Consider the following 10,296-nt stretch of genomic DNA (forward strand, 5'->3'; position numbering starts at 1 on the left):
GAAGAGGGAGAGTGAGTGGAGGAAAACGCAGCCGCATCTGGGAAACGACTCTTGAGACGACCGTGACGGCAGTGTCACACTTGGCGACGATAGCATCAGCATCCCCGAACCATCCTGCCCAAACGACGGAGGATGCGGCAGATGAGGAGCTTCGGCGAAGCTGGGCCGGTACAAACTTAGCTACAACGGCTGTTAGCTGGTCCACTAACTACGGGCGTGGTGGCACTCGACAATGACCCGACTGTCCACCCACCGACGTGGCGTCGTGGGACAAAGAGACGGACGGACGGACACGAACTCGATCAAGGGAAGCGGGAGGAGCCCATCCATCGTCTTCGGTGTCTTGGAAGCCCCCGCGTCGCCGGCCTCGGACAGAGACACAAGAGACACAAGAGACACAGAGAGAGGGAATGAGCCACAAGGATTCGTGGGCACCAGCCCGTTTAGCGCTGAGTAATATGAAAAGACTATACCACACACACACACACACACACAAACACACGTACCAGACTAAACTGACACACTCGGAAGACTTGGACATGTAATGAGGTTTGACAGACAGTACAGATGACGGCGGTTCGATTTTCCGTAGGGCTGGCTGCTTACTCTCTGTTGTAAGCGAGGAACACGCGGCACAGCACAGCACAGCACAGCACAGCACAGCACAGCACAGCAAAGCAAAGCAAAGCACAGGTCGGGTTTCGTGACGGGTGTGTTTCGTATGAGGCAGCAAACTGACCATTGTTTTCTCAGGGAAGACGGTAGGGAGGAGAGAAAAAGTATAGCTCGTCTTTGAATGTCAAAGCAGACTCGAACCTAGCGAAGCGCGATATGCCCAGAGGCCAAAGACTACAAGAGCCGTCCTGTTCCTGGTCCTCAGCGCCGCTTCTCGCAAACCCAGAGCCAAGCTCTCATTAAGAGGCCTCGCAGGCGTTTGCCAGACCAGCAGGTGGCCTTTTGTCTGACGCTCGCCGCTCGGAGACCTACGTGGGGGAGTTCCATTCCTGGGCGCCACCAAGAGAGATCGTCCCGCTCGGATCCCGCTAGGGCGGTTCAATCCCTGCCAACACCGAATCTTGCATATGCCCAAAACGCCAGAGATGCGATGGCTCTCGATGGCTCTCGATAGCTCTTGGCCCTCCCCCCTTCCCAGGCTGTCTGTCTCTCTCTCTCTCTCTCTAACTTGCTCAACTGAGTCGAACCTGGACGGACACGGAAGAAGCCTGCCGCAGTGCTGGGTGCTCGTTTCCCTGTTGGACAGCAGCAATCGCGCCGCCGCGGTGGCTTACAGCTGATCGACATTGACAACGTACACTTGTGATAACGATGACTTGCTTTTTGTTGCTTTTGGTCTTTTCTTGGCTTTTTTCCCTTTTCGGCAGAACTGCCGGAGAGAAACAACGTTCGACAAACATGCCATGTTCTCGTTACCGTTTCCTTTATCTGGTTAGGCGTCGTCCAAGAGCATCAAGTCCGAGACTGACATTTGCCCAGGTTCCGAACCATGTACATTGTCGGTGCATCCAGCAACAGCAGCAACACCACCACCACCACCACCACCAACACGACCACCAGCATCAGTAGGAACAATGCGGCATGGCCTCCTTTGGGGTCTGGACATGGCGCAAACGGGCGGCGGCGCGGGCGAGAGAAGCGCTCCGGCGGGAGTACCTGGCCTAGAATGCGTCCAAGGAACCGCTTCCCTCTCTCCCACACGCTCTTCAGCCCACTGTACCCGTTGATTACCAACCAGAACGAGCACAAGGATTCAGCCAGGAGCTCGCTTAGTCGCTTGTGAAGTTGGTAGTAGCTGGTCTAGTAGCCCAGCCCGAGGTTTTAGCTGCAAGCTAGCGTCCTGCCCGGCGAAATGGCTCGGTGTCCGTGTCCCAAGACCGGACGAGCCCCGACTTGACTCCGACGCCCACCGCAACACAGCAGCAGCTGTACCTGAGGCCGGTGGTGTCTGGGTAGGTGGTTCAGATGCCCAGACCGACAAGGCCAAGTGGGACCAGGATGATCCTTTCCCTTTGCCACGGAGGAGGAGGAGGAGGGCATGGAAACAGCTCGCTTGCGCGTGTCTCTGTCTGTCTGTCTGTCTGTTCGTCTGCCTGCCTCCTGGCTGTCTGTTCTGGTCTTCTCCTTTTTGCTGTGGTGTGCGATGAGCCGTAGGGTGCTCGCTCCGTCGGCCCATCTTTTGGCCCCTGTGTTTGGAAGCTCCCGCGGCTGCAACACGCATCCCACGGTCACCCCATATCCTAACCATCTCCTTGGGCCCTAGGCAAGCAAGGCAGGCCCTGCTGCTGCTGTCCCTCGAGTCCATTGGTCATTGGAGTTAGCCTATCCCTCCCACACAGTAGAGCAAGATGCAAGGACGGGCATCGGAATCTGCTAGTTCCCCGGCAGCTCCAGAAGGAGGGAGCCCTCGGGGCGTCGTGTTCCCCATGCTCGCCTCTCGACGCGAACCGGGTGTCTGATGTATCTCTCATGGAGGATTCAGTTGCCCTCTTTGGACCCAGCAAGATGTCAGACCTCGACGAACCATTTGTCTGGGAAGGGGGCCAAGCGATCAGAACGGCCGGCCGTGAAGCGTGGCACCCGCCAATCCTGTGTGCTATGTTTGGCAAGGATTGATTTTCCCACCATGGCCCGGACCAAGACTGTGAGCGGCGTCCGCTCGTTGGCTGGATAACGGCTGACGGTTGCCTCCATCGACGGCCATGTGGACTGACATGTTTGCCGCCGGCCGCTGTGCGTCGATCCAAGGGGAGATATTGGTCATCGGGGAAACAAGCTAAGATTCCGCCATGGCGCTTGGGGAATCCGGTCCATGTCCAGGACACATACCACATACATACACACCACACACACACACACACACACACACACATACGCAGGTTCAAGCCCTGTTTCCAGACAAAGGGGACCGTTGACCGTTCGCCTTCGGTCCGCTTGGGCTCTCTAGACCGGATGGCCCAACTTCGCCCTGACTCTTCTTAATAACAGGCGAGAGACTCACCCACTCGCACACACGCCTCACACTTCAGACCCGTCACCGCGGTTCTTCTCATTTTCTGTCTCTCCTGCACCATCAGGACTTATTCTTCACTCTTTTGCATTCCTCTCATACCTTTGACGACCTCTTGTTTCCCCTACCCCCTTTCCACCCTCTTCTTTCATATCCCTTTACCCCCCCCCTCCCCCCTTCACAGACGACTTTTCGGCTTCGACTTACTCTATTGTGTAATACTTCTCACTTGGCCTGCTATCATGGCCCTAGGCGTGGCTATTATCGCCTTCATCCTCTTCTGCGCATGGCGGCTGTATGCCGCCGTCCAGCTCAAGAAGAAGCTTCCCGAGGGCGCGAAGCCTCTTCCAGGACCCAAGGGTACGTTGTCTCGAGACTCCAAAAAAAAGAAGTCGAAAAACAAACCCCCATTGTTGGCCATCCTCAAGAAGCTCATCATCGTTCCCAATCGCACAGGTCTGCCTCTCATCGGACGTGTTCATGATGTACCGGCGGAAGCAGCGTGGCTCAAGTTCTACGAGTGGAGCAAGGAGTATGGCCCCATCTACCAGCAAGAGATGTTCGGATCCGTCCACGTCTGGATCTCCTCGGAGCAGGTCGCCCATGACCTCCTGGGCCGCCGCAACGTCATCTACTCTGACCGGCCCATGATCCCCAACCTCCCGGACAACCGAACGAGCGGCGATTACCTTGCCCTCCTCGGCAGGACAGGTACGCGCATGTCCACATCCATACGCTCTCCCCCCCCCCTTCACCTTCAGTTTGTTAACGTAGTGTGTATAGAAACATGGAAGCGCCAGCGCAAGCTCTGCCATCACCTCATGAACCAGAGTGACAAGCAGGAGCTCCACGACTATCCGACCCGCGAGCGCGATCGTTTCCTTTGGCTCCTCTCCCAGAAGCCCGGCGAATACCGCGAGTACATTGAGCAGTTCACCAGCCGGACCGTCAGCCGTCTCTCCTGGGGCACCGCCCACCCGGCCCGCGTGCTGCGCAAGACGACGTTCGGCCTGCTCGAGACCATCTCGCCCGCCGGCGCCCTGCCCAACGTCATCTCGTTCCTCATGCACGTCCCGGCCGCCCTGTCGCCGTGGAAGAAGAAGGAGAGGGAGCGCCACGAGCTCGAGTCGAGGCAGTTCACGAGCAACGTCGACTTCGTCAAGGACCAGATCTCGCAGGGCACCGCGCAGCCGAGCTTCATCGGCACCTTCATCAACGAGGGGCTCGGCAACGAGAAGGGCAAATGGGGCGATCTGCAGGAGGCCCAGAACGTCGTCGGCCTCATGGCCATCGCCGGCGCCCTGACCATCGGCAGCCCCATCCAGAGCTTCCTCCTCGCCATGCTGCACTACCCGGAGTGGCAGACCCGCCTGCAGAGTGAGATTGACGAGGTCTGCGGCGGCAAGTGCCCGATGTGGACGGATCGTGAGAAGCTGCCCCTGTTGAGGGCTGTCGTCAAGGAGGTTATCCGCTGGAGGCCCCCTGTTCCTACGGGTAAGTTTGTGTGTGAGTTTCTGATGAGTTCGGATGAACGACTGACACTTGACGTACAGGCATCCCCCACGCTGTCGAGAAGGATGACGTCTACAACGGCTACTTCATCCCTGCTGGCGCCACGATCCATGCTCTTGAGTGGTGAGTAGGATGAAATCTCTCTCTTTTGGCCATTCGGCCACGACTAACCATGACCACCAGGGGTATCACCCGTGACGAGTCCATCTACCCGGACCCCGAATCCTTCAACCCGGGCCGCTGGCTTCAACCCGAGTACCCGACGTACAAAGAGCCCCTCACGCGCTTCCCCAACCTCGACGGCTTCAGCCAGTTCGGCTTCGGACGCCGGACGTGCCAGGGTGTGCCCATCGTCGACCAGGACCTCTTCCTGACCATGGGCGGCATGGCCTGGGCCTTCAACATCCAGCGCAAGCGCAACGCCGACGGAACCGAGGTGCCGGTGCACTGGAACGACTATACGCCGCTGCTGATCGCCAAGCCGGCGCCCTTCGAGTTCGACGCCGTCGTGCGCACGCCCGAGAAGGCCGAGCTGATGCGGTCCATGTTCGAGGCCGCCAAGGAGGAGGAGGAGCACGAGGAGATGATGATGAAGATGGGCATGCCCGACGTCGACCCGGTGGATGCCAAGAAGCAGAGCGCCGCGCCCATGTCGACCAAGCCGCCGCCATCGTCCCTGACGATGAACCTCCGCCAGAGGAAGGAGGAGGGCGAGCACGAGAAGCAATACCGCGAGCACGAGCGCGACATCCCCGGGTGCCCCGGCCGGTGGGCGACGGAGAGCGACATCGACTCGGGAAACGAGAAGGGCTACGTCGATGATGACAGCTGCTCCGGGCGTTCGTCGCCGACGACGCTGTCATAGGGGAATGGATGCTTGACGGGCGTAACGTCGAGGCTGACGGAAAAAGGGGTAATAATGGATGAAGTGAAGAGATCATACGGTGGAGCTGTTGGGAGAACAGGAAGAGGAGAGGGCAAGGAGGTAGAGAGTGGGCGAGAGACGGACGAGAGAGATATCATGGACGGCGCTGATGGGGCTTTGGAGATATCAAGGATTCCCTTTGTTTTTGTTGATGTCGTGGCTCCGGTACCACGAGACGTAACCCTCGCTGCTACCGAACGGAGGGGACCGGGCCAGCTGAGAAGGGAAGAGACAGACGGAAGAGAGGGGACAGGACAGTCTAGAATGTGACACGGATATATACCTTCTACGATGTATGAATATAGAAATTTACAGCTGCCATGCGTCGCTCACTTAATGCTGTTGCAAGTATTGCAAGGGGCGGACATCGCCGGTTATCTAAGCATGCTGTGTGTTATGCTGCGTGTTAGTTGTCTCCAAGGGGGTTGATGGGTGGTAGATCACTCGTAAAGTCTTGCCTAGAGAATATGAACTAACATATATTCACGGAACAGAGACTTGACAGCGACGCTTAGGATCTGGGAAACTACCAATGAGAAGCACCTAGTCATCGTACAGTCTAAGACCGTTCTCCTCCCGTGCCCGCCGCCTCATCTCCTCGCTCGAGCATATCAAAAGCTCCCAACTGGCCGCATTTGCCTGGGCCCCCGCCGAATAGACGTCGCCGTCGGGATTGGAGTCCATCAACACATAGTCATGCGCATGGATCCCGGAGTCGAGCCATGTCGTCGTCGGCTCCTTGTCGCGGACCGCCGCATCCTCACACTCGGAGTTTGTTCGCACGTCGACGATGTCGCGACCCAGCTCCTTGGCGTGTTGCTCCAGGTAGTCGACGTAGTAGTTTCTGTTGGGGCTGTTTGGCCAGCTGCGAGTCTGCGTCTGCCGCGCCTGGTCCCAGAGCTCCGAGCACGGCCGCGGCGCGAGATCCTCCCAGAGGGCTCTGTAGTCGCCCGCGATGCACGCCATGGCCGCCTGCAGCTTCATGTCCGGCCGGCGGCGGACGAGCTCCCTCAGCGTCTCCTCCGCCGGGATCAAGGGCCACCAGATCATCGCGGGCACCTCGTGTTTGCCGGGGCTGGAGGGTGTGATGTGCGACAGGTCGTTGACCATGATGAAGCGCGCCAGCGCGGCGGTCCTGATGGAACGGTTGCTCGGGTCGATTTCCTGGAGGGACCACCACTTGGCAAAGGTGGTGTTGTGGTAGATGCCGCGGATGACGGCCGCGTGCTCGTCGTGGAGCATGCTCGGCCGGCGGAGGCGTACGTATCGTTCGATATTCCCCTCGTAAGCCGCCATGAGGATCAGTGCGTCCTTGTTGGTGGTCGGCAGGTGCGAGAGGAGGGGCGTGTAGAAGAGCTCAAGGTGCTCCGGGGCGAGCTCCTCGTTGTTGGCCTTTTCCGATGAGGTCTCGTCGATGTTGTAGTCTTCGGCGATGTTGAAGTAGTGCTTACCCCATTCCTGGGACGCGTCCAGCCCGTGTCAGACGTCCAGTGAGGACCGCACAGCTGTGTCGCCGTTCATGAAGGCGGGTGATGATGGCCTATCGGGGTGGGAAGACCGGGCGTAGTCGTCGAGGATGGCGTAACACACAGGCTGGCGCATGATGGTGTCGAATATGGCTGTCGATCCCTCTTTTGAGGAATTGTCTCTGGTCTCTTCCGCGATGGAGACTTCAGGCAGGAGGCCGAGTTCGTAGTAGAGGCCGGCATAGCCAGCGACGGCACAGGCCCGGCCGACCACATACCGCATGTCGGGGTAACGCTCGGCCAGCCGGCGGTAGGTTTCTTCGCTGGCCACGTCCGGATACCAAATGCAATACGGCTTGTCATCGTCGGCCGTCATTTCCGGGACGGCGTTGCTCATGATAAGCCGGTCGTTGCGGGCGCGGGCAAAGGCTCTGTTGTGCGATTCCGAGCAGAGCCTCTGGACGTGTTCCGACATTGCAAAAGCTTCATTGTGCCGGATACCGTGTATCACGCACGCCGAGACCCAGTGGCCCAGGTCGGTCGGCAGCCGGTGGCCCCGGAGTGCGTCCCGATGGTCGTCGCCCGGCGGCGGCCGCCGCGTCATGAGCGCAGCGTCCATCCCCTCGAATAAAACAGTCGCCTCAGTCAGAGTCACTAATAACATATGGATTGAAGATGAAGATGAGGAAAATGGGCTAGCCAAGGACGCACATGTGTTGGAGCCGCCACTGTAGAGAGTGTGAGTATCTGCGGGGCACCCTAGAAATTCAGGGGTGTGGGGGCTATGGGTGTATGTGTCTTGCTACCTACCTCTAGCGCAGAGAAGCCTTGTCGCTTCTGATAATCTGGGAAAGCCGTCGCTTCTCATCAGCGATGGCGGGACTCCGTGTGATATGGCTGCCACGTTGGTCTTGACGTTCCCCGCGGCCACCGAGCTGGGGAAAGCCAAGTCATCGGCAATACGTAGGTGCGCTGAAAATCCTGAAAGAGCCGCTCCTGGGTATGGTTGCGTCCAAACGAAGCCTGTGTAGGAGGCCACGCCTGAGCGATTCGGAGACACAAAAGCAGCCTGTAGGGCAGGCCAAGAGGCTTCACTTCTACAACATTGGATGCGTTGGCGAGGTATGCTGTGTTGTCCAGGTAAGTTTATGCCACGTCTTCTTTCCTGATGACGTTGGTGAAGAGGGATGCCGGTGGCAAAGCCCAAGAGCTGAGCTTTACAAGATGATGCACACATTTGGAATCCGGCGCATTTCCCGGCGCGATTCGGAAACTTGTGGGGCTCCAAGCGCGCAGAAGTAGCCGGCCGCCGGGGTACGGGGGCCGTAAGCCGGCCGGCGCTTGCGGACCGGCACTGCCCGGTCCCGTCAGCTCTCCGGCGCTTACATCCTCACTGACGCAGCTTGAACTTTTCCGCAAACTAGTTTCCAAAATGTAAAGAACAACCAAGCATGATGCTACCCCGCAAAGATACGCATTTCCTTCGTGAGACGAGGTGCTAAAATGGACTCAAGGATCCCCCTGCAATCGAAGGGGAAAAAACGATGAAGCCCCAACGGGTGCCTAGCGAGCGTCTACGTAAAGAAAGCAAGAGAAAAGGGACTCTGTTTTCTCACCGGAAGAAGGCGTTCTTTCGGAAAGCAGATCGGATATTCCAGGACTGCGATGGGCGAGTGTCTACACATTCATTCAACGCAAGGGGAGAACTTGGATATACACAAGCCATCCATCTGACGACACCTTGCACGAAGTCAGGCATTGTTGGTGAGCGTCCTTTCTTTACACAGAACCACATCCGTCCAACACACACACACACACACACACCTACTACATCGTGATAGATTTCAACTAAAAATGAAGTCAACGAAGGAAAAAACATACAACACCAGGTATTCGCTGGTCGTCACCGACCCAACTACTAATCCGGCCCTCATTGGCTTATCTATGGGAGAGCGGACGGGATCCCGAGTTTTCCAATGGGTATGGTCGTATGTGCCATGTTTCCACGTCCAAGATGTTCATATTCCGCTGCCACTCAGGGTACCAGACTTTTTGAACACAAGAGGAAACGTCTTGACCGATCATGGACGGCGGCCTACTTGTTTATCCACGTGACTGACATCAAGCTCGGCCCATTTGGTTTCTTCCGGCATGCCGACGAATTTGTTGCGCGAGTGTCTCTTCGTGGCCTGCTGAGCACGGAGGACTATGGGTTATTGAGAGACGATACAAGAAAGTTTAGCAAATGACTGCTCCGACTGGACTAGCTGAGAGTTTGAATGAGAAAAAAACCAACACAAGGGCGTGCAATAGTTAGTGGCTTAATATCATTAGTGGCGCCGTGCTTTTTGAAACTTTTCTACATATGTGAAGCTTGGTTGTAACCTTTAGTCTATAGAAACGGGTGACTCTACATACAAGCAGATGCTGGCCTTGGGCCTCACAAGTGACTTGGGATATATACGTAGTATTGAAATATCTTGGTTGGGTTGTACATGAAAATGAACGATTCCCTTGGGAGCTCCGTGTTCTTTCCCAGTGTACAGGGAAGATTGTAGGAACTTGCCAGTTTCTAGCTGGACAATGCATTTCCGAGTGGCCGCGGAGAACAAGATACTGTTGGAAATGGAATCGTCGCCATGGGAGGCGACACTCCCAGCTGAAGAGGGGTGGATAATCCCACAGGCGAGCTGCTGTGTCCTATCTCCATTGAATGGGTTGATTAGTTACATGATCGGTCCGCGGGTGCCATTACTGTACATACAGGCGACCCTATGGGCAGAATTCTCTATTCTATTGACCCTCTGGGGGGTGGCAGTTTCTGCAGCGCGCTTGGGTACAGTCCACGAACGGGCCGTTTTCTACGTTGTTCTTGTCGCACCAATCATAACATACTCGGAGGTCCCCGTCGGGACAGGAACCCTGGGCCAGGGCGGAAGAGAGGCCGGCGGTAAGGACGAAGAGGATGGGCAGGAGCTTCATGTCGGAATCTTGACTCTTGGGTTTGATTGTTCTTTGGGGCGGGATGTTGTTATATCTCGAGTGTGAAAGGCTGGTCGTTCGTTTTACAAGTGGCAGGACAGTTCCCGAACGGAAAGCGAGTGCGCTCTCCACCATTTTATCCAGGAGACTGACTGCGCGCACTTCCGCCGATCCGCACCGCATAACACGGCTTTCCCCAGAGACTCGGGTTTCCGAGAACGCCACTGCATCTGACTCGTGAAGAGGTGCCAATACTAGCTAGGGACCCGGCGTCGACAGTGTTCACTGGAATCCGACGGTCATACGGGCCAGCGGGGCCAACGCTGGACTCTTTTTTGCAAGCGGTGAGAGACAAAGAGGTTCGGTCTCGGTTTGCTGTGGCAAGT

General features: G+C 57.1%; 3 protein-coding genes across 3 annotated transcripts; 2 read left to right on the forward strand and 1 right to left on the reverse strand.

Moving 5' to 3' along the window:
• Window positions 1-3,267: 3,267 nt before the first annotated feature.
• On the forward strand, window positions 3,268-4,664 carry CH63R_03379 (Cytochrome P450; the record flags this gene model as incomplete). Its single annotated transcript, XM_018298354.1, has 4 exons — window positions 3,268-3,385; window positions 3,482-3,736; window positions 3,809-4,519; window positions 4,579-4,664. 4 exons carry the CDS (start codon window positions 3,268-3,270, stop codon window positions 4,662-4,664), a joined length of 1,170 nt encoding a protein of 389 aa, XP_018163170.1.
• Window positions 4,665-4,709: 45 nt separating this feature from the next.
• CH63R_03380 (Cytochrome P450) lies at window positions 4,710-5,402 on the forward strand (the record flags this gene model as incomplete). The annotated part of the gene is made up of 1 exon (XM_018298355.1): window positions 4,710-5,402. One exon carries the CDS (start codon window positions 4,710-4,712, stop codon window positions 5,400-5,402), a length of 693 nt encoding a protein of 230 aa, XP_018163171.1.
• Window positions 5,403-6,005: 603 nt separating this feature from the next.
• CH63R_03381 (Alpha-mannosyltransferase) lies at window positions 6,006-7,403 on the reverse strand (the record flags this gene model as incomplete). The annotated part of the gene is made up of 2 exons (XM_018298356.1): window positions 6,006-6,920; window positions 6,966-7,403. The coding sequence occupies 2 exons, from the start codon at window positions 7,401-7,403 to the stop codon at window positions 6,006-6,008; spliced, it is 1,353 nt and encodes a 450-aa protein (XP_018163172.1).
• Window positions 7,404-10,296: the final 2,893 nt, after the last annotated feature.

This window comes from Colletotrichum higginsianum, chromosome 2, assembly GCF_001672515.1.
Source record: "Colletotrichum higginsianum IMI 349063 chromosome 2, whole genome shotgun sequence".
Taxonomy (NCBI): Eukaryota; Fungi; Ascomycota; class Sordariomycetes; order Glomerellales; family Glomerellaceae; genus Colletotrichum; species Colletotrichum higginsianum.